At 37.1% G+C, this 24,832-nt stretch overlaps 1 protein-coding gene across 1 annotated transcript in view; it reads left to right on the top strand.

The window, feature by feature from the left end:
- LOC129199787 (guanine nucleotide-binding protein subunit alpha-14) overlaps positions 1-24,803 on the top strand; it is an 86,638-nt gene extending 61,835 nt beyond the window's left edge. Inside the window, exons 3-7 of the mRNA XM_054810808.1 lie at positions 15,405-15,559; positions 17,792-17,920; positions 19,886-20,015; positions 21,301-21,454; positions 22,457-24,803. Of these exons, the coding sequence (XP_054666783.1) occupies positions 15,405-15,559; positions 17,792-17,920; positions 19,886-20,015; positions 21,301-21,454; positions 22,457-22,647 (759 nt within the window). The 3' untranslated portion in view covers positions 22,648-24,803. The remainder of the gene's footprint in view (positions 1-15,404; positions 15,560-17,791; positions 17,921-19,885; positions 20,016-21,300; positions 21,455-22,456) is intronic.
- The last annotated feature ends 29 nt before the right edge of the window (positions 24,804-24,832 follow it).

The following is a 24,832-nucleotide window of genomic DNA, read 5'->3' as shown; positions in this document are numbered from 1 at the left end:
AAATATTCTTAAAGATGCACTTTTACTTAAATAATTCTTTCATATTTCCCTGTATACTGAATTAATGAGAGTATTTAATATGTGGTGTTTTCAGTGAGAAGTGATATCTTTGTTTTAATACATTCCATGTGACGTCCTTGGTCAGAACTGAGTTTAAAAAAAAAAAAAGAGACAAAGCCCAAATCCATCAAGATCCTTTGTCTCTGAATATGTTGAAAGCTAGAATCTGAGACAGGGAAACTGAAAACTCGGAGCCTCTTTTATTATTTAGAATGGTTATATATGTCTTGTTCTCAGTAATTTTCTCACTGTTATGCAAATAATCGTGGTTGGCTCTATTTGATGAAGCTGTTACACATCTTAATGAAGCACACTTAAAAATAACTGTCCACAGTTCAAAACCATTTCTGCAAATAGTTTGTATACTGTAAGTACAACAGTAAGGCTGCAAGTGAGCAAATTCTTGAGGTGTGGTGTGGCCTGTCAAATACTTAAAAAATGTCCAGCTGTTTTAAAAAAAAACAAAACAGAGAGTGGTGGTGGTGTATGTCATTATTAAGTACTGAGTGATTATGAAGATGCAGCATTATGTCCTCATGCTGGTTTTGGCTGGGACAGAGTTAATTTTCTTCATAGTAGCTAGTATGGGGCTGCGGTTTGGATTTGTGCTGGAAACAGCGTTGATAATATAGAGCAGGGCTTACACAGAGCCAAGGCCTTTTCTGCTCCTCACACGGGCCTGCCAGTGAACAGGGAAAGTTGGGAGGGGACACAGCCAGAACAGCTGACCCCAACTGACCAAAGGGATATCCCATACTGTATGACATCATGCTCAGCATATAAAGCTGGGGGAAGAAGGAAGGGGTGGATGTTCAGTGTCATGGCATTTGTCTTCCCAAGTCACCGTTACACGTGATGGATCCCTGCTGCCCTGGGGATGGCTGAACACCTGCCTGCCCATGGGAAGTGGGGAATGAATTCCTTGTCTTGCTTTGCTTGTGTGTGTGGCTTTTGCTTTACCTGTTAAACTGTCTTTATCTCAACTCATGAGTTTTCTCACTTTCACTCTTCTGATTCTCTCTCCCACCCCACCGGGGAGGAGGGGGGCAGTGAGCGAGCGGCTGCGTGGTGCTTAGCTGCCGGCTGGGGCAAAACCGTGACAGTCCTGAAAAGAATCAGTGGAACTGTACTATGTTTGTCTCTCTTGTTCCTGTAGCACATTGCAGAAACTTAAGGTGGCCAGAAATCTCATTTTCTCCAGGTGTTCTTAACATGGAGTCTCCAAGGACATGATGTGTTTCTTATTATTTTCAAGTTTGACGTTCATATGTGTCAAGAATGAGACAATATGTGATTTTGTTCAAGGTACCTGCTGATGGCATGTCATGTCACCTATTTTCTTTATTGAGGTCAGGATTTTTTGTGTCAGAAGTAACCAAGTCAGAAGTAAAGTTCACCAGGGATGGGAAACGGTTTGTAGAGACCAGCTGACCCAATCTCATTCCAGGAAAGCAGTTTCTTTTCAAGAACAGCTTAATTTATTACCAGTCTTGGTACTTCAAATGCAGAGGCCAAACTGCTGATTTGTCTAGAGCTGTTTGAGAAGAGCTAAGTAATAGTTCTTGTTCTTCATGTGCATATATCTTTTTCTGACACCGTCCTGGGAAAGAAAGACATTTTTTTCTTTTGAGATGCTGTTGTTTCTATCGTAAAGTCTAAATCATCTGGATCTTGCCTCCAGTTGCCTGTGAGGCAGAACCACTGTACACTAATATAAGAAGTTGGAGCTAGAATGCAGGAACACTGAATTGCTCAATTCTTGCAGTTTTGGCATACTGTAAATTTCCAGAATTGTTGTTCATACTTATTCACTGCATAACATCCTTTGCACGATGCATTCTCATTCTCTATAATACAAACCCAGAATGTTTCCAAGACGTTGAGATATTTTCTGGTAAAACTGCAGAAATAAATCAGAAGAAATTAATTAACTTCAATATCTTAATAAGCGGAAGTGTGTGCAGTTTTTTGGGGGGAGGGGGAATCTAGTGAACTTCCACCAAACTGTAGAGGTTATACATCTACTTTTTTCTTTTTTCTTTTCTTTTTTTTTTTTCTTTTTTGTGTGTGTATGCCTGTCTTCAGTCAGTTCGAGAACCTTTTTTGTGACCTCAGTAGCTATTACATATATGTCACATCTTTAAAAACCTATTTATGTCACTTTTCTCCTACACCTGCTAGTTTCCACTGTGAAAATGCCAGTGTTTAAAATCTGTGCACCTCAGAATTAAGAAACTTTATGCAAGTTCTGTCTGAAAACTCGTTTTCTTGGACTGATAGTTGAATTTGTTGCTTTGCCAGAAGATCATTCTATTCCATCTTAATGCTTGCGTTTTGATTTGTTTTCTTTCCTGACTCTGAATTCACTAATGGAGACTCTTCCTCAGCTTAGGAAATCTGAAAGTGGTCTGTATCACAGGAGTCCCACCACTCCTACCACGTGAAAGGTTTGCTCTACATGCAGGGCTGTGCAGAACAGAGATGCAGGCTTTTGGATCTGTGAACCTCATTACTTCCAAGGAAGGAAACCAAGGCATGGACAAATTTCCTATTCTTAGCCAGCTGCATTTTTGTGTTTTGTTTTGATTTGAGATGAACGTTATCTAATCACAACTTTTTTCCCCTGAATTTGCTTCCTTCCTTTCAGGAATCTACACATACTGTACCTCCAGAGAACTTTATTCATGCTTTTCCTGAGTCACTATAAATCTGAAAGAACTCCATCACAGTCACTGGTGGAATATGTGTACAAACCAACCTAACAGCAAAATCCTCCAGTAACTTTCTCCCTAATTTGAACACTTATAAAGTGAATATCATTCTTGGGAAACATTTTTTTCTTCTTCTTCCCTTTTTTTTTTTTTAATGTATTGTGACTAATTCATAAGACTTTTCTATTGTTTTATGATAGAATAAATTTAATAAGTATTAAGTCTGATTTCTTCAGCAAGTATTCTGTGATTACACTATGTGTATGGCTGCCTTTCTTCAGCCCTTGTGACTTTTAAACTTACTGATCTGTGCCAGCCAAAGTTACAGAGGAGAGAGATCTCAAGGATAATTAGGTTCTGGCAGGTTTTGTGGTAAAGGTGGCTGGATAAAGGAGAAAATTGTTGCAAGTATATTGGTGTAGGAAAAGGAGGTTGCAAGAAGGTATTGGACAGAAGAGGATATACAAAGACGTGTGTGCTTGTGCCTGACCACTGAAGAAATACGAATACTGCATCACTGCAGAACCCAGAGGCACATTTTGTTAGATTTTGAGTAATTAGAGCTATTCCTCTGATTTAACCTTCGAAACAATGATAGAGATTAATTCACATCTTCACACTAAACTTGGTTAGCTTTTCTCATAATATACTATGAGTAAATCAGAAGCTATGTACAGGATTAGCTGGATTAAATTCTGTAGCCCAAATTAGTCCATGTACAAGGGTTAGATAATTAAAATTATTTATTCAGGAAAAGAGACAATTTCTGTTATGACTATGTATTTGTGTATTATTTGAAGGGGATGAAAATTCAGTTTAATTCATTTTTTTTAAGCGCTGCTGGGAAATGCGGATAGAAAAGTAATCTCATTCATCTTGCCAGTTGACCTAACAGTGCTGTGTTACTGCATTACTTACTAAATATGGTTGTTCTAGGCTGTTCTTTTTTTATTAGTGTTTGAAACAGCACTGATTGAAATCTGTGTAACTGCTGGAAATTAGTAGGCCCAGTGTAAGTAGAAGAAAAGTAAGAATAAGGAATATCAGAATGTGTTTACTGTTTAAAATGTCTGTCTTTTTCCAATTTTCTAGAAGCCATACTTACACCAGTAAATCCTGAAGAAACAAGATAAAGTTATTTCTAAATAACTGTAGTAAAAACAGGATACAGACATATGAAATGGATTCTTTTTATTATCTAGTATATGTGATTGAATTAAACTATACATTTTGGCATCACAGACAAGTAGACAAATTTTCCTGAATACAACCCATTCTTCAAATAGCTGGCATCTTCTCAACGTAATCTCTGCTCAAAATCACAGGAAAGGGAGTAATTGGAAAAGAGAGAATAGACTATCTGAGGGGATCAGAGAAGTTTGTGAGAGTAAAGGCTATGGAGCGAACATGTCATGTATTCATGTGCAATATTTATAGATAATATTAGTGTATTGCCCATGTGTGAAAATACAATGGCATTGTATGGTATAATGTGACCTTTCAATAAATTTTACACTTTTTCTCTTTTTTCTTCTTGTAAAAACTGCATACTTTTGAAAAAGAATATGGCATTATCAAATAAATTAGTTCTAATTTTTGTCCATTTTTCTTTCTGATAATCTGGTAACTTCTTCTCTACTTCTGATCACATCTATATCAAAGAGGAAGTAATTAGAAAAAAAAAAAAAAGCAATTCAGCTAGGTTGAAATACTGATGTGTAGTCAAATTTCCACTTGATATCTCCACATCTTCACTATTGCAACTACACATCATCAGCAGGGTAAAACTAACTTGACTCAAGGAGAATTTCTTGTGAGAATGCCAGTGTTTGCCATTTGTGAATGATAGGAAACACCCTTTTTGTGCTGTTTCAGTGCTATTGCATGTAGTGCTGACTAGACCAGAAAATGCTGCTAAACCAACAGAACTGAGATTCATTAAGGGTAGGTTGAGGAATTGCATACAGTCAAGTGTTATTTCTGAAACCTCGTAGAAGATTTTAAAAAAACAAATTCTTCATAAAGAAGCATGATAAGCCATCCCATATGTCCAGTTAATGAGAGACTAGCTGACTAAAAGAAAGGAGAAATGGGGTGATTGTGTAGGGGGTGTATAAAAGCCTGAATGAATGGTGCAGAAATCTATTTACTTGCTCAGATTTCTGGGGTTATAAATAATGAGTTTGGACTGAACTTTAATGTTATAGTTATGGCAAATGAAAAATTTTGTTTCCATGAGTCTTCGTAGTGTCAGAAAGGTTACCCAAAATTGTCATCACATTTGTGAGACAGTTCCACAGTAGGCATCAGCTAAAAATACTGTCCAAAATGACTAATCACACAACAGATTTTCTATATATATGTCTGTCCATAGGAAAGTGTGATTAATAATCACAGGCAAACACACCCAGGGTAGATTTCCTTGGTTTTACTACCTAGAAAGATGATGAGAGGCTTAAGATTTTTTTTTAGTGCTTTTAAACTAAGTAACAAAGCCAAACTAAGATATTTGTTGTTGTGAGGCCCATATTTACTTGTTCATATTTACTCTTACCTCTAAAAAGGTTTTCTTTTTCCCTGTGTACCCTTAACTTACTTCCAAGAATATTGGTGTCACAATCCACAGATGGGACACAAAAGATAAAAATAATAAAAAAGACATGGAGTTGTTAACCCCTCTAATTCCAATGATAACAAGTTAAAGAAATATTATGAGAATGTAAATTCTTGTTTTGACCAATCATAACATATCAGATATTAAAGATCTGAATGGCCTAGGAAAAACTATTACTAGCTGAAATTCCATTTGAAAAAATAAAAATTAAGAACAATGTCTAAAGAGAAGAAATTTATTTTTTTCCTATTTGGAGAGAGCCTCAAGAATTCATTTATCTACATCATCCCCCATCCCCAGCAACATCAGCTCCATTGATTTCAATCTTCATATTCATATAACTTGTTCTTAAAGATCTCCAATAATGCAAAGTGCTTTGCACACTTTCTTCCAGGGCTTATCATTACCATTTTATCCTATCCATTGTGATCAGACAGAAAGGTTTTTCCCCCTCTACTACAGTGACAGTGGCAGTCCTTTTTTTTTTTTTTTTTTTTTTGGCAATTATTGTCTTTTCTCATATTTGGATTAAATAACTATGCCCTTTTATCTGTTGCTACTAAAACTGCATTTCTTATTTTTATTCAGCTCTCTTCAACTCCCAGATCATTGTTTGCAAAAAAAATCTCTTAGTTGTCTTTGCGCTCAAAAGAAATTTCCAGGATAAGTGCTAGTAACTGCATGGAGAAGTAGTGGTGGCAGGTGGTCCATTGGACCTTTCTGCTGCAGCTGGCGCCTGAAACCTAGGACACAGGGTGTCAGAGTGATGGGCACCTTCAGAAGGGAGTCACCAACAGCTAACATCTTTGGTTCTCTCCTGCAAGTGGTGGTCGTGAATCTCAAAACCTTCATGCTATATATTTCTGTTTATGAGATAAATATTGCCAAGGAATGGGAAAAGTAATTTTAAGGAAACTAGCAATAGCCCCCACCCACAGTTCTTCTAAGCAACAGAAACTTGGCCCCCTGTGTACGTCCGGGGAAAATTACACGTGCTCTTAACTTTGAACTTGACAGCATTGCTAGCTCGTTGAAAGTGAAGCTTCTGCTTAAGCTTACAAACAAGATCTCAGTGATCATTTACATTAACAGGAAGCAATGTTGCATTTGCAAGTCTGCAGTCTGTCTCCAGCAAGACTGAAGATTTTAGCACTGCATACATTTTCTATGAAGATGAGAAGGAAAAGTTAACATGTAAAATCCATTTGGATTAATAGACCACTAGAAAATTTTGTTTGATGAGAGGCATTTTAGTTCCTCAGTAGAGCGGCTGTCTGACTTTCTAGACTCCTCTTCCTTCAAAATAAAGGAAAAAAAAATGTAAAATTTTTGTTCCATGTCAATATATACTATCTACTAAATGCTTTAGTAAAAGGGAAAAATCTCCCACACGCACTTCTTTTAAACCATGCGCTGGGTTACTAAATGTGAGAAGGAATACACATTAATCTCACTCTTGCACACAGTTGTCTAAAACCATTCCTGATGGCAATGGGTAGCCAGGAAAGAAAGAAAACCAAAAAACTGTAAAAGATTAAAACCACCATTTCAAACGGAGCTCATTAAATCACGCTGTGACTCAAATGTTTTTGCAGTGTGCCAAACAATGATCTCTGTGTACTATAGAGTGGAAAAATGAACCAAGAAATAAAGGATGTCACTTGATTATATCTGGGGATGTTATACTGAGAGTTTTTGTTTCTCCCTTCCCCCGTAAACTAGAAGTGTTGGAAAATGAGGTTTGGAAGCCACAAATTACATGTATATGTACTTGTGTCTATGTACTTGTATATCGTACATGTGTATGTACTTGTATAGTTGTGTATTTATATATGTTACATGGTTACTTTCAGTCCACATGTATGTAACACTGCAGAAACAGCACTTCTGTCTTCGAAGGAGTCGACCAACATTTACATATATATGGATGCACTCTGACACCTAATTTAACAAAAGGCAAATATATAAAGATTATATAAACTGCAAACTGTTTCATTTTGTGAAGAACGAGCATCTTGTGATTCTCTTGCAGTTTTTAAGGGTAATCCATTAAATTTTATATAAGATCTGACTGTGAGGTCTTGTTTTCAGTCAGGTCTTTGCCAAAAATTTTGTGTTGCCAATTACAGTCTAGGTGGAGGTTTGGCCTGGTATTTTTGCAGGCGCACTGCTTAGTCTTGCTTTGTTTACTGCTAGCTGGTCTACTGTTTACTATGTCTGCTGTTATCATAGATGGAGGGACTAATAGTTGAAAACTTAGAGAAGGAATTTTCTACAGCTTATGGGTGGCAGACAGAATAGGCTCAGTAAGAAAGATAAAATCAAAGTTTATGGTAAGTGGTTCATGCACAACCAGGGTAGTAGCAATTCATTATTTTAATTTGCAGAAAATTAATCTTCAACTTAATCTGCTGTTCCTACCCAGTTATCCAGATTAAGACCTGGTACCTTTTCATAGCCATAGAACAATGCACTATTAAAGCTGAATAATGAGAAATGACAAAACAAGCAATATTTATTTCCCTTTAGAATATAACGTCCTAACTCTAAATGTTTGAGTAATTTAGCTCTCCCACTCTTTTCACCTTCCTTAATTTTCCTCTTCCATAGTGTTCTTTCACCTAGAAATTGAAAGCAACCCTCATATACTTAATTTTTTTCTCTTCCTCTCATGTTAATGAGGAGATACTGGTAACAGCAGCAGTGTATACATTTTATGTACAGCTCAACCAGTTGTTAACTTCTTCTTTCTTAGTTTTAAGGGTGATTTGTTCATATTCAGTTCCTCCTGTAGCCAAAATATGTCAACAAAGCAATCATATGTAATTGTGTAGCTAATTTTAGAAGTCTCTTAGTGTGTACTTTACCTCAGTAACAGAGATTGAGATATGAGAAGTGTCATACCTCAACCAGGGGAGCTATATGCAGTGCTTGTAATTCGGCAAAACTTAGTAGCCTTGCTGGTACGGAGAGGAGATTGACTTCAGCGTTTAGTTCTGCATTTGGGCTGTTCACTTCAAAGTGAACGCTTCGTCCCACTTCAAAGAATTTTCAACAACAGCAACAACAAGCCAACAGAATTGAAATTCACATAACTTCCCAGTAAAACTTAAAATGTTATTTGTTAATCAGTAACTGCTACTAAAATTGTATATTACTTGGGAATAACAGCTTTGTATCCCCATTGTAGTGAATTATAAAATCTTAGGGGATTTTGTGGGGTTGTTTCCCCTCTGTTTTATGCATTGTCTTTTCATTTCTTCAGAAACAAACACACTCTATTCATTATGTCAAATTAGATGATGGGCCTGTTTCAAAATATGAGATGAAAATGAATGCAAACGTGTTTTTAGTAAAACACAATGACTTCAAAAATATATTACATTCTACTTCCCCGGAAATTCAGTTTATGGGCCTAACAATAGTATGAAGAAGAGGCAAGTATTTAATTGCATATTTCTACATACTCTGTAGTGAGAGTAATCTGTATTTCAGTGGCACCATAAAAGTAAAAATGGTTAGAGAGGTAAGACATGTTCAGTGATACTCACAAACTTCATACAGTATGAAAACTTTAACTCCAGCTGTAGCTAAGTATCTCTTGATAAATAATATCTTTCTGAAGTGGTATATAGCCTTGACTGACTGTTCTTTTAACCTCCCAGTACTGAATAACCACTTGGTGTCCCTTCCTGTGATCCTCTATTTGCTCTGAAGAACCTGCTGTTGCTTCCAAGTATGACTTTTATCGGAGCATTGTGTAGTTTGCTTTGCCCAGCCAAATGAGGAAAGACCTGGGGTATGAAAGTGAAGTGCAAAGACCATAAAATATAAATGCTTAGAAAAATAGGAGTTTCATTAGTTCTCACGGCACTTATTTTAAAATGAGTAATTCCTGTCTTTACCACTGGGCATTTAGGAAACACTTTTAGTAGTTATTGCTCCAAAACAGACCACTCTTCTCAGAAAGCTTTTTAAAGGAGTAATAACCTAGGTTATGGGTGAAGAAAGAAATATATGTATATAAATTCAAGCCTTATAAATACAAAGAGCTTCATAAGGTAACACACAGAGCCATTTTTGGGTTCTATTTAGCATTTAGTTTTCTAAGACATAGGACAGAGCTGCAAATTAAATATAATTTTTTTCAAGTGTGGAGATTGAGGCTTTGCTGAAATAATCAGTTCTATGCATCGCATATAACAGCTGGAGATAAAATTTATTCATATATCTACAAAAATGGCGGTTGTCACTTGTGGTGTTACCCATTTCTTGTCTGGCAAAGATTTGTCCTTGCTACAAGTTATATTTAATATTATACTTATTCAGCTGGCATTTGTGCATATTTCTTGGCACTTTCACAAAAGCTGAGAAAGGTGCTTTTACCCAGTGGTATTATTAAAAGGCATATTCAAGACCCCTCCTGATTATTTTGTTTCCCTTTAGTATATCTTTCTGATGAAAACAGATTAACAGTTGAACCTTGAAGTGTTGCTTGTTATACACCATCGGTTGCCCTTTATCTGCAGGATTAAGTTTGATTTCCAATGGAGAATAAAGTAATAGATTGTTAAGAGACTAATAGATTTTTAGTATTCTAAGCAGCTTAGATACAGGTTTTGCATGCATTTGCCAAACAATTTTGCCACTGTCTTCGTTACACATAATCAGTTGTCTTTCCAGGATCATAAGGGTTTGGTGGGGCATTTTTGTTTTATGGTGCGAGTTGGGCTTTTTTTAATGGAACAAGTATATTTTCCTGCTTCTGTTGTATTCAAAATTACTTACCCTTATTTTATCATCTGCATTCCTTTCTCTACCTGCATCATGTCATCGAGAAGCAGAAGTCTACTTAAAAAAAATCAGCCTGAAGTAAGGTAACTTCAGAATAGGGATTTTGAATATAAAAATATTACAGCACTTTTAATGTAACTTTTGCTGTTCCTGTTTATACCATGTTTAGAGAGAGCATAATGTGCTATGCATATTTTAATTAAGAACAAATTCTGGAACTAATTTGTTGCTTGTATTTAATTTAAAGAGAAATTTTATGCCAATAACTGACATTGTTAACATGTGCTTGTGCTGTTTTGCATTTCCCCTCTTTGTTCTTAGATTCGATCTGTAATGATTGTAGATTTGTTTTGTTGTTTTTTGTTTTGTTCTCATGTTAGTGAGCCCTTTCTGTTCTTTCTGTAAAGCACCTACTGCTCATGTATTACAATGCTGCATATTTCCACAACGTCTCTTGGGCTAACTTCTTAGTGGTAAGTAAGAATTCTATAAAAATCCACTCTTGCTTTGAGGGTAATGAAAACTAAGTTTCTGGTGTTCTTCCGAGTTGCAGAGGAAGGTTTTAAAATATGACCGTGTCCACTTGAAACACCGAAGTCCACTTCTTGCCAAAATCCCATTATAAATTTTCATGATATTTAAACTACTTTCATGGCATACTGTTGGCAGGACCAAAAGTTATTTGTTAAAATGTAACCTTACATTAGTACTAAGTGTTGGCAGGATTTATTAACCCTTTTCTAGAATTCCTAGTGGTGGGATTCTACAAGACAGTAGTAAAAGCCCTTTGAGCCTTGTGGGACATCATTCAGTTACCCTTCATAGTGCTTAACCAGAGGAAAAGAAGGACATACAAGCATTTTATCAGATGTCGAACTAGCTTAAAGAGCTATAGCCATTTAGAACAATTTATTTAGCTTTCAGAGTTTGTTACAGATTCAAAGAGCACTTATTTGCAATAACCAGCAAAAATCCTACAATTGATTAGATAGATAGAAAAATTTTTTTGGGAAAAAAAAAAAAGTCCTGATTAGCAGAACTGTTTCTTATTATGTACTGGAAGAGCTCTATATAGAGTTTGTGGGCTTACTTAATTTTGTCATGGCTTGCAAATTTGCAGTTCAGTTGCTATCAATATTTGTGTTGACCATGAATACAGTACAGAATATCTGCAACTAAGCAATAGCTAGTATCAGTGTTTGACAATCAGTATGACTTAAAACTAGATGTAAAACAAACAATCCATTTCCAATTATAATCCTATTTAACATTGATATGTTTTATCACGTCAACACAATTTCATAGAGAAATAATTTACTTCAATCATTACAGTAGTCAGAGGCTGAAATAGCTGGCATTGCTCTGGTTGTTAGTTAGGATGAATGTTTGCTTTTAGTAATAAATTGTCACACACACTCATGTGCACCGGTGCACACACTCACACAAAACCCCACGACACCTGCCTTTTAGTTAAAAAGCTGATATTTCCCAGGACTCTCCTACTGCCAAGCTTGAAGGACTGCCTGCTGCTTCTAAGGACATTACTTAGAGTGTCTTTTAAGTTTAATCCCCTTTTCCATGAGATCTTGTCTGGATTATTGTACGCTGTTTCCTAAGATTGCTCATTACTCATTTGTCCTGAAGACTGCATTTTAAGCAAACTGAATTTTTCTGTATCTTGCTTTCATGTCATATTATCCACCCATAATTCATATCAAAGGCATTTTTATTAGTAATGTGCTTGTTTATTGTGGATGAGGAAGACATACCTGTGGAATGATACTAAAATCACTTGGTGCTTTAAGTAATTTTTCACTTCATTGTATGATATTTTTTTTCTTTGAATTATGAGCATAACACTAGCTATCAGTATTGATCTCTATTTGTTACATACTATGAAATGAAAGATTAATCGGAATTATTTTCCCAAAAAGGTTTTTTTCCTAATGTCACATGGCACTTGGCCACATAAGGGGCTGGTTTTGCAGCTACAATTATATGAAGCCCTCTTAGACATGGAATGAAGCCCAAGTCAACCCCAGTCAAAATGCTGTGATGGGTATTTGCATGTTAGTGCCCTTCATTTTCTCTAGAAAAGGATATCTGTTCTGGGACTTTAGTGATTTGAAGGAAGAGTTACTCATATTCCAAATTATTCTGGATGTCTTTCACCAGACAAGATTGAAAATCTGGAGAAAAGTTACTGCCAGGACACAGGATCTGTAATCTATTGCCTCATATACAGTGCCTAGAGCAGCATGAACATTTAAAGTAACAATTACAGAACAGAAAAACTTATTCAATAGACAATATTACCTGCCTTGCTAACATAGTTATGCTGTGTAAAATTAAGGTGAAAACTCAATACGGATTACATTATATCTGTAAAAAGACTACAAGAAATACTAATAGGAATGTTTATACCATGATTAAAGTATTTTATGTTGATTAACAATTTACAGTGTAGCAGTACTTATAACAGTTCCATTAAAAGCTTTTAGCTACTATCTTTAAAAACAGTTTTAGTAAAAGCCAGAAGACTTGGCATTTGGTTTGGTGTAACAGAATACCTGCAAAATCAAAGATAATTCCAATCATGGAGAATTTGCCCAGGCAATATGACTGCATTGTAAGTCTTTAATATGAACACTCAGAAGGGTAGTATATTCACAACATTTTGTAGACTTACAATATTTAAAGTTAATTTGAACTGAGTAAGGCTTTTGAGGCACTAAACTCTATGTTACGTAATTTTGCAGTTGCCCATGATAACTTAAAACCCCCAGAACTACAAAAGTCCTGTTTTCTGACTGATCTTTATCTCATTTTGAATGACTAGATTAACAGGTCCATATAGTATTCAGATTTTCTGGTTCAGACCCGAGAATTCACTGCCCTGGATACAAACCAGATCTATATGCAGCATTACAATTTGTGACTCTCCCAAGCTTAAATAAGAGGTCAGGAAGAAACGTTATTTCATTTTTAAAGAGAATGTAAGTTAAAATCTAGATGATATCTTGCAATGTGCTGGAAAAAGTGTTGGCAAACTGAATTTACAGTAACCAATCTATTATATTCCAAACACTAAATAATTTATTTCAATATTAAATGCATTTTAGAACAATACAGTTACAGAAGAGAACACTTCCAATCATGGAATGGTTTGGGTTGGAAGGGACCGTTAAAGATCATCTATTCCAACCCCCATGCCACAGGCCGGGACACCTTTCATTGGGTCAGGTTGCTCAAAGCCCCATCCAAAGTGACTTTCAACACTTCCAAGGGTGGGGCATCTACAGCCTCTCTTGGGCAACCTGTTCCAGTGTCTCACCACCCTCATCATAAAAAATTTCTCCCTTATTTCCAAGGTAAATTTACCCACTTTCAGTTTAAAAATTGTTACAGGCCCTGATAAAAAGTCTTTCTTAAAAGCCCCCTTTAAGTATTGAAAGGCTGCAATAAGGTCTCCCTGGCATCTTCTCTTCTGCAGGCTGAGCAACTCCAACTCTCTCAGCTTTTCTTCACAGTAAAGGTGCTCCATCCCTCGGATAATTTTTGTGGCCCTCCTCTGGACTCAGTCCAACAGGTCTGTGTCTCCTGTGCTGAGGACCCCAGAGCTGGACGCAGTACTCCAGGTGTGGTCTCACAAGAGCGGAGTAGAGGGGCAGAATCATCTCCCTTGACCTGCTGGTCACGCTTCTTTTGATGCAGCCCAGGATAGGACTTGCTTTCTGGGCTGCAAGCGCACATTGCCAGCTCATGTCTAATTTTTCATCCACCAATACCCCCAAGTCCCTCTCAAGTCCCTTGAGTCTGCTCTCAATCCATTCATCCTGCAGTCTGTACTGATGTTGGAGATTGCCCCGATCCATGTGCAGGACCTTGCACTTGGCCATGTTGAACTTCATGAGGTTTGCATGGGCCCACTTCTCAAGCTTGTCCAGGTCCCTCTGGATGGCATCCCGTCTCTCAAGCAAATCAAGTGCACCACTGTCATGGTTTAGCCCTGGTTGACAACTGAGCACCACACAGCCACTCACTTACTGCCCCACCGTGCAGGGTGGAGGAGAGAATCAGAAGAGTTAAAGTGAGAAAACTCATGGGTTGAGATAAAGACAGTTTAATAGGTAAAGCAAAAGCCACGTGCACAAATAGAGCAAGACAAGGAATTAATTCACCACATCCAATGGGCAGGCAGGTGTTCAGCCATCACCAGGACAGCAGGGCTCCGTCACATAACGGTGACTTGGGAAGGCAAATGCCATCACTCTGAATGCCACTGCCCATCCCCCCTCGCCCCCCCCTTCCTCTTCCCCCAGCCCCTTATATTCTGAGTGTGAGAGTATCCCTGTGGTCAGTAGGGGTCACCTGTCCTGTCTGTGTCCCCTCCCAACTCCTTGTGCACCCCCAGCCTACTCACTGGTGGGGTGGGGTGAGAAGCAGCAAAGGCCTTGGCTCTCTGTAAGCACTGCTAAGCAGTAACAAAAACATCTCGGTGTTATCAACGCTGTTTTCAGCACAAATCCAAAACAGAGCCCCATACTAGCTACTACTATGAAGAAAATTAACTCTCTCAGCTGAAACCAGAACAACCACTCAATGAAGGATAATAGATTCTTTTGTATCCCTTAAAAGCAAATCTTACATTTGTATTTGCAATATCCTTACACTTAACAACAGAGAGCAAAGAAAAATTATTTATTTCTGTAGGTACTAACTTGGCTATAACTCACTGAGACAAACATTAAACAGAAGATGGCTTGAAGGAATTTGATGCCTGCTTGATGACTGCTTATGCTAGGTCAGCCTCTGCTTTGTCCTGAAACAAACCAAACCAACAAACAAACCAAAAGTATCTGTACTAAAGAAAGTATCTAGAATTTTAGAAACATTACCACTGTTAGAAATCTGAATTAAAATTCAGTGAGTTTAAAAGTGGTAGGTTTAGAGCTCTTTCTGACCTTTGTCAAGGTCCCCTTTTAAAAAAAAAAATCACATTTTGATGACAGTAAGCAAGACAAACTTGGTTAAAACATTCAGTAGCAGTCATTTGCCTTGAAAAATTAAATGCATTCAAGGATTAAAACTGCTTATTTTCTCCTAGGTTCCTTTTTGATGATTAGTCTTATTGATGGGAAGAGTATAATAAAGAAAGGGGAGACTGTGTACTGCATGCTAATGGCAATCCTTTCTCACAATAGTGTAATCATTTAATTGATTAGGAGAGTGCTCAGATGATCAAAGAAGTGGAAGTGGCTAAAGTGACAGTGCTGGAAAGAAAACAAGTAGAAGCAATAAAGAAGCTCTGGGAAGACCCAGGAATTCAAGAATGCTACGACAGACGGAGGGAATACCAGCTCTCAGATTCTGCTAAGTAGTAAGTATACTGCATAATTACAAGGACAAGCCAGATTTAATGAAGTTAATCACAGAATCATTTAGGTTGGAAAAGACCCTTAAGATCATCAAGTCCAACCCTTAACCTAACACTGCCAAGTCCACCATTAAACCACGTCCCTAACCACCATATCTACACATCTTTTAAATACCTCCAGGGATGGTGACTCAACCGCTTCCCTGGGCAGCCTGTTCCAGTCCTTAATAACCCTTTTGGTGAAGAAATTTTTCCTAACATCCAAACTAAACCTCCCCTGGCACAACTTGAGGCCATTTCCTCTTGTCCTATCACTTGTTACTTGGGAGAAGAGACCAACACCCACCTGGCTACAGCCTCCTTTCAGGTAGTTGTAGCAAGAAGGTCTCCCCTCAGCCTCCTCTTCTCCAGGCTAAACAACCCCAGTTCCCTCAGCCGCTCCTCACAAGACTTGTGCTCTAGACCCTTCACCAGCTTCGTTGCCCTTCTCTGGACACGCTCCAGCACCTCAATGTCCTTTTGCAGTGAGGGGCCCAAAACTGAGCACAGGACTCGAGGTGCAGCCTCACTGGTGCCGTGTACAGGGGGCACAATCACTTCCCTCGTCCTGTGGCCACACTATTTCTGATACAAGCCAGGATGCTGTTGGCCTTCTTGGCCACCAGAGCACACTGCTGGCTCATAATGAAGAGATAGGTTCACTGTGATTTTATTAGTCATACCTGTGTCTCTGTTGGCCTGTGGTAGACAACAAATTTTAAACTGGAGTGATGAAACAACCTAGTTTTAGGCTTTCTGAACATACTGGAATCATCATCCCTCCCACTTCTGAGGTCAACACAGCTGGTGCATAACTGAATTTCCCTTGGGGGGATTCATGAAAAACAGCTGTACAAAATGTATCGACAACAAGCAGGCAGGTCAGACAGTTCAGTTACATGAAAAGTTTAGGATATAAATAAGAATGGAGATATGTCTCTTCCCCAATTTTCAAAGAATTTAATTGTGTAAAAAAAATGATTGTTTCATGAGAACAGAAAATTTACATTCCTGTTTCTGCCAAGGTCGGGAAGGAACAGGGTTAAATTTCAGCAAGGAACATTTAGATTAGGCATTTATGGTAAAATTTAACTCTGGATGGTTACACAGAAGCAATCTCTTCCTGTGTGTTAAGCATTATCATTCCTGACAGATGTTTGTCTGCCTTGTTCTTAAATAATCCTACATTAAGTGTGAGTATTTTTGATGTTGGAGCCCAAATGTGAGGGATGTTTGGACAGCAAGCGGAAAATACATTGACACCCTCCCTCTTCCACTAAAAGAAAAGGGGCGGGGGGGGGGGGGGGAGGGGGAGGAATGGGTGCTTAAGTAACGGGGGGCTTGTGGTACAGCCATGCGGTACGAGTTGGAATATACCTTACACTTTTCGCAGGCCTTGCTATGATTTTGGCTGATCTAATGTTGTCATCTAGTGGTGGGAACATAGACTGGCGAGAGGAATGCTACGCATCGGTTCTTTGTGTCTTGCTCACACACTGCTCATTTATTGAGGCATAGGAGTATCATCCTAGAATTTAATGCCAGCCATGAAAAGCACAAAAGCCTTATGAAATTAAGCCCCATAGTAGCTTCTATGTAGAAAGTTAACTCCCAGCCAAAAATCAGTACAAAGGTTGACGTTAAGATTGCATGAGCAGACAAGAAACTAAATGCATCATCTTTTATATTAAAAATATACAAGGTTGAAGCATTCATGTTTGCAGTGGTTTCCATTAATTGCTTTTCTGAATTCTGTCCAGCAACCTTTCACATTTGTGTGCAATATTAGTCTCACAGATGAAATGACAGGATTGAGTACTGTTGGTAAACATTATGGCTAGGCCTGATATTTAGATTTGTGTTAATAATTGTGATGTTTATTTTCAGGTAATAGCAAAGATTATGCAAATAAAATTAATCATTTGGGGTGTGGGCTGATTGATTATAGAACATTCAGGCATCATCTCTTTTTGGCTCATATTATTCTGTCTGAAATGTATGTGCAGGTCTCAGTTAAAGGGTTTTTTTGTTTATGCCAGTAACAATTGCACTAAGGCCATGCACAAATGAATTCCTGTTTAGCTGCTTTTGTGGGAACACTCCTCTGATTGCTGGTTAGTACTTTGGGCTTTAATCTGGGTGAGTAATTTATGATAGTGCATTAATCTTGTTTCTGTTGTATATTTAACTTTTCAGTTATCTTACTGACCTTGATCGTATTGCTATGTCCTCATTTGTGCCAACTCAGCAAGATATTCTTAGAGTCCGAGTGCCAACTACAGGAATTATTGAGTATCCTTTTGATTTAGAAAATATTATATTTAGGTAAGACTGCCTGTCAAGTGATTCCGTGTACAATTATGAAAGTTGTTGCTGCAGCTTTACTTCTAAGGTCCTTTAAGCTTTTGCATTCAATGTATGTGTTTCCAGCCCTTTTATTCTCCAAAGTTAATGCAGTAACCTGAGTAGTGTTTCAAAACATTCCTTTTGAAATTTACATTACATGAAAAAAGATTTCAATTCAAGCAGCCCAATTGCTGTGTATTCTGAACTATTAGTTTAATTAAAAGCCTTGGATAGAGAGTGCAGAGGCAAGGTATTTGTAGTAACATGAGTGCTCATATTGGAATGTAGTTTAATGCCATTTAGAGCTAACAGGTTCTGCCTCTTGATTGTAACTATTTGGAAGAGAGAACCCCTAACAGATATGCTAAAGCCTTCAAGTGAGTTCACAGCTTTCAGTTAGATAAAGTTAGGGAAGGGAGTTGGAGGCACTGAGAGAAGGAGGAGCGAAAAAAAAGGTGGAGGATCACAACAGTAGATAATTCTATTCTTCGTGCGACATAATATGCCAAAAAGAATTATATTCAGTGGAATTGAGAGAAACAAACATACTCATAAAATTGAATGAAAGTCTGAGAAGCACCTTAAAATTATCTTATCTGCTACTAGACAAGCTATCGCAACAGGTGGTGTTACTGATTTTATAAGGGAACACATGTTTTTTAATTTCAAAATTGCAGAATTCACACTAAACAGAACATCCAATTACTTTTCACAGTTTAAGCTTGTCTCAGGTGGGCGATCTATTGTAAGGCCATTGGATATACTTATTATTATAGATGTTCTTCCACCAAACCACTCATTTCATCATGAACAAACACGTGCCTGCAGTTACAACACAGAACCAGAATCCACTCTGATAACACATGGTCAAACCAGCCTAACTGTGATTTTGTTGTTTGTTTTTCCCTGTAACATGGAATGTTCTAGGGAACATTTTCACCTGGATGAAATGCAAGGGATTTACTTAACTGTCTGCAAAACCATATATTTGTGAGCATTTTGATTGTTTTGAATAATGAGATATAACTACACTGGACCTTTTGATGGAGGGCCGAGGGAGATTTTTGAGAGTGTGGGGAAACAAAATTGAATATGTTCACATCTGCCTTTGCTAAAACTTTTACCAACACAGAAAAAAACCCCAGCATTATGTTTTGTATTGTGCCTCAAGCAGCTTGTACGCTTGTACACTTGTACTGGGCCTGGCTAGGATAAAGTTAATTTTCTTCATAGCAACCGATATGGTGCTGTGTTCTAGATTTGTAACCAAAAGAGTACGGATACCATACCAGTGTTCTAGCTTTTGCTGCAGGGTGTTTGCACAGTGACGAGGCCTTCTCTGTTTCTCTACCCTCCCCACAGTGAATAGGTTGGGGGTTGCACAAGAGGTTGGGAGGGGACACAGCCAGGCAGATGATCTGAACTATCCAAAAACATATTTCATGCTCTCTAACATCATGCTTAGTGATAAAAGTGAAAAGAGGGGGCTTTAGGGAGGTTGGCCATCTTTTTCTTGGGACCTGGCTGGGTATCAGTCTACACGGAAGATGGTGAGTGATTGCCTTTGCATCACTTGTTTTATCTTTTCTTCCACTTATCCTTCACTTATTAATCAATTTATTTTTTTTAATCTTGACCTCCAAGTTTTCTTACTTTTACTCTTTCTTTCCTCTCCTGCTGTCTACCCATGGTATGTGTGGGGCAGTGAGTGAGTGGTTGCATTGTGCTTAGCTGCACAATGGGATTAATGCAGAACAACACTAAAGAACAGTGAAAGTTGTAGCACTACATCAAGCAAATCAAGTTTAAATACTAAACAGAACATCCAATTACTTTTCACAGTTTAAGCTTGTCTCAGGTGGGCGATCTATTGTAAGGCCGTTGGATATACTTAAAATATCTTATGAAAATGACTAATATGTTGACTGTCTTTCTGTTTAACAGGATGGTGGATGTAGGTGGCCAAAGGTCAGAAAGAAGGAAGTGGATCCATTGTTTTGAAAGTGTTACTTCCATCATTTTCTTAGTTGCATTAAGTGAATATGATCAAGTCTTGGCAGAATGTGACAATGAGGTAAGGAGTGGGGGCATCTAAATAAGGTACAGAAAAAGATGTGTGCTTTGTAAGACAGCATTTGCATGCCTTCATAAAAGCATTTGCAAATTAAGAAGCTGATCTAGCAGTGCCAAAGTTGTATTAAATTAGCAGCCTGCCTGTAAAAATGAACTCCACCTTAAAAGACAAAACATTATTTTAAAATGTTTTAAGTCATTTAAGTCATGTCAAATGTTTGCAAATTTGAATATGAGCAATATCTCTAAGCAAGTAAAACTACCTCAAGTCATCTGTATTGGGTCTTTTGGGTTTTGTTTTTTAAGTCTCTGATGTTTCCAAATTAACCTGTGCATTAATTAAGGAAAATTAAAACAAGATAACTTGAAATTTACCTTGTTCCCAAGATTAGAAAATGTAAGATGAGTTCTCCCATATGTTGTAGAGTGCCATCATTGGCAGTAGACAGATATTGTAGAGAAGGATGCAAAAAGAAAACAGCAGGCAGTTAGGGAAAAGCATATTAGTGGAACTGCATTCCTTTCAGTAGTGTTTGCTTTACATCCTGCAGTATGAGGATTCTTTCAAATGTCCTTAAAAATACCATTTGAACCCCAAAGTCCCAAAGCCCTTACAGATTACTATATCAAGATCTGTTTAAACTGAAATGCATATCCTACTTCACTTGCTGAAGTGTCACAACTTCCATTGTAGCTGAGATACATTTTTCAAAGTTTCCTGTCATCTTCTGGTGCACAAACAACTCAGTAACTGTAATTTTCTTTTTTTTCCTTTTACCATCTTGAACATTTTGTTATGCTTACTTTGGCCATTAGGAAATAAACAACAAATTGACTGCTATCACAATTTTGTCCCTAGTATAGATGAGTGCATATGCTCTTATGAGTGCACATGCTCTTGTCCTTTAGCTGCGTTATAGTATGTTAACATCAGATACTGACCCAACTGACCCTGCTTCAGCTCTCACTCTGAGGTCAGAAGAGGCTTTCACAGAGCAGCAGTCCATGACTGCTCACTGACTCATAGAAGAATTCAAATAATTTCTATTATTAAGGCTTAGCTTGATTTCACATGCCATCATGCCATTCATAGCAGTGATCCAAAACCAAGTGAGTAAAAGGATACGGAACTTGTAGAATAATGCTCAACCAATGCATTACAATTGTGCTTAATAAAAGTAGTATTTTTTAAAAGCTTTAAAAAAACCCTTGGTCTCTGGCTGATACGATTTGTATATACTATTGTCTAGAGAGCGTAACTTCATATTAATTATTTTTTGTTGTAGAATCGAATGGAAGAAAGCAAGGCCTTATTTAAAACTATCATTACATATCCCTGGTTTCTGAATTCCTCAGTCATTTTATTTTTAAATAAAAAAGATCTTCTGGAGGAGAAAATAATGTATTCCCATCTAATTAGTTACTTTCCAGAATACACAGGTAAGCATTTATCCCAGACTATATTCACAAAGCTAAAAGTCACATTTAAACCAGTTAGTTTTTCCTCATTAAATTGAATGGGCAAAGTGGAATTATGCAATATATTTGATATCTATGCTTTTCTACTCTATCCTTTAAAATTCTAACTTAAATTACTCAGTTTTACTGGAACTTTGTTTTTTTTACTGGAGCATTGTGGACAGTCTTAAGATATTTCTTGCAGCCATTCTGTTACTATTAGAGTGGCATGATCTCTGTTTCTTTCTGAGAACAAGCACCTTTTTCACCTTCGCTCTCAAGAGACAATATATGAGGGGAACTTGGAGAATACGGCTATTAATCCAACTCTTTATATAGTAAAAATCCATAGTATAGTTTTTGCATTCATTATTATAACTTGTTATCTATATAAAAATCCAAAGCTAAAAAAGTAGCCTGAATAACTTTATTTAACAAATGTTACTGATACTTAAAGTCACCAAAAGAATGATGAAAAAACCCACAGACATATTCCATTACTTAATAAGTATTCTGCAAGATATGTATCATGTTGAATCCTACGATTAATAATTAAAATAATTATAATGATTTAATAGCTACAGAGAAAATGCACATCCCTTTCTTGGCCAAAGAGAATCCTGTTTACTCTGTGTGTTTTAGAAAATTTAATTTCTCTCGTGGTCTTTGACATAGTACAATAATGTAGCAGACTATTAATATATGTTGGGTAATTTCAGTTGTGTAGGTTTTTATAAAAAAAATTACTTTGACCTCTAAGGTTTATTCTTGGAAAGAAAGCATATTCCACACATTTTACAAAGCAGCATTGTAACAACTTTTGCTCCACTAGCATATGAATGAGAAAATGCCAACAAGGGCATATGCCTGTATGGTGATCTCATATTTAAATATGAAATTAGCCTGTTAAGATACTGTCTATATGTTTCTTCCTTGACCCACAGCTTTTAACTGTTCAAAACCACTAATTGTGCTTTTGACTAGGACCTAAACAAGATGTCAAAGCTGCCAGAGACTTCATTTTGAAGCTGTATCAGGATCAGAACCCAGACAAGGAGAAAGTAATCTATTCCCACTTCACTTGTGCCACAGACACAGAAAATATTCGTTTCGTCTTTGCTGCTGTCAAGGACACAATCCTGCAATTAAACCTGAGGGAGTTCAACCTGGTTTAAGGAAGGAAACATGGTTGCAGCCACAAAGTATGGTTTACTCATAGCAGAGCCTGTGTGATTTAAAAAAAGGTGTCTTTTTAAATACCATTTACAGAAATGGGAAGATGATTTATATTTGCTGAAGAAGTATGGCTTAAGAGAACTGTAAAGAATGAGTTTCAAAGTTTACTTTTTAAGCTATACATTTAAAATATTGTGTTCATACTTCCCATATTAGTTTTGTCTGTGAGTTTTGACAGCTGTGGGAATTAAGTATATTTAGAGGAATGTACATAACTACATTGCTGTCCAGCTGGTATTTTCTTAAGATTTTTCTTTTTTTTTCTTTCTTTTATTTGACATTTACAATCATAGCTTATAAAATTTCAGTGATGCCTTAAAAATGACAAGTTAGTGTTATTTTAGGGTGCTACACATTTTAAAATTCTTGTTCTGAAGCAAAGTAGTTGAAAGACTAGGGCAAACCTATTACACTTTTTAGAAGCATCTCTGAGTAGCCTTGATAGGCCAAACCCTATCCTTACAAAAGGTTATTTATTGGAGACCCTTGCGTATCACTGCCTTTTTGCACAAGTGCCTTACAATAATAAAATACCTTTCACAGTTAAGGAATGACAAATTAATATCTTGTAGGCAGTCCATGGAATTTCCGTTTTTTCTGAAGGGGAAAAGCATTTCTCAAACAGCAGGGCATTTATCAAATGTTCTCAGCATTCACTGCCACAGGAGCTCGGAGATCATCCACAGCTTCCAGCATAAACTAGGCCTTAAATTTCTCCGAGTCTCTAATGTAACTTGCTTTTTGCACTTTGCATGTTCCTGTTGTTGTGCTTGATGGGTAGTTTTGCATGGATTAGAGAGCAGCAAAGCCTCTCCTCTGGAAGATTCCCAGCCATTTTGCCATCTCCTCTACTCCCGGGCCCCACAAACCTTTCCACTAAAGATGTCAGCATCACTAACAGCTCAGTCAATTCTCCACTGGGTCAAAAACTCCCCGAGAACATAATAAAGACATTAGGGCAATCCTGAAAACCTTTTTTACCCATGCAAAATTCCTGGTAGGCAGCGCCACTTGATCAGCTAATGCAGCAACATGGGTAAGGAGAGTATTTTAGTAGAACAGTCTGTTATTATCAGTGATTCAGCCCAGAAGATACGCTCAGATTTTCCTGTATTTACGTGCATGAAAATTCCTCTTTTCCAAGAAATATAGCAATAGTTTTTACTATAATTTACATATCATCAAGTTCTATGCAGCACAGAAAAAAATCAAGTTATCCTGATTTTTCAGCTTGAGTAGGGCTTCTGTGTATTATTCAGCCAGGTTCATACCTCTCTCAGTTCAGTCCTGTGAAAAGCACACTCTGACCTTTCACTTCCCATTAAAAATGTTTACCAATTCACATATTAAACAGCACTGTTCCCTTTTGTCCAGCAGTGCAGAAAAAGTAAAGTATGTTCAGAGCTGCTTTTGGATGCTAAAGACAAAAAAACCAGCCTGTAACATTTGATTCATTTGTTCTTTGTTTAGTGTTGGAACAAGCAGTAGAAGCCTGTCCTTACACTGCTTTAATGTTCTTCTGTGAGGTTAAGGACACTGACGTATGTATGTTATGCCCATACTAGTGAATGGCACTAATCAACACTGAGATATCTATTAAAACTTCATATAGATACAGAGATATTTACAAACAAGCCACAAGACTTAGCAATTCTATTAAGGTTTGTGATGTATTTGTTGAAACTGTTTTACATCAGCAGACTAATAAGGAAACTTGGCATTTGTAGTTCAAATTCAGGAATATGCTGTAAGTATTAAATTCTAATTACCATTACATAGTAATATTAATCTTTTATTGACTACTGTGTGATATTTATTATTTCCAGATAGATCACTAAAAATAACTCAGAAGGAACAAAATACTTCAGTGATTTGTTTGATATGTGTGTTTTGTGAAGTGCTAAAAATAATAAGTAGCTAATGGCATACATACAGATTTTTTTGGGGGGGAAAAAAAAAGGATTTCGTAAGAATCTGGTTTTCTGGCAACATCATCTATGTTTTTTCAATGCGGCAACAGGAAAAAAACTACTTTAAAGGGATCTTATACATGTAAATCCAGTTATGAAAAACTTGTCCTTATAATAAACTAAAGGTAAACACTGAAGTCTGTATTCTTTCACT

The sequence above is a fragment of the Grus americana genome, chromosome Z (genome assembly GCF_028858705.1).
Source record: "Grus americana isolate bGruAme1 chromosome Z, bGruAme1.mat, whole genome shotgun sequence".
NCBI lineage: Eukaryota > Metazoa > Chordata > Aves > Gruiformes > Gruidae > Grus > Grus americana.
This window is presented reverse-complemented; position numbering and strand designations above follow the sequence as displayed.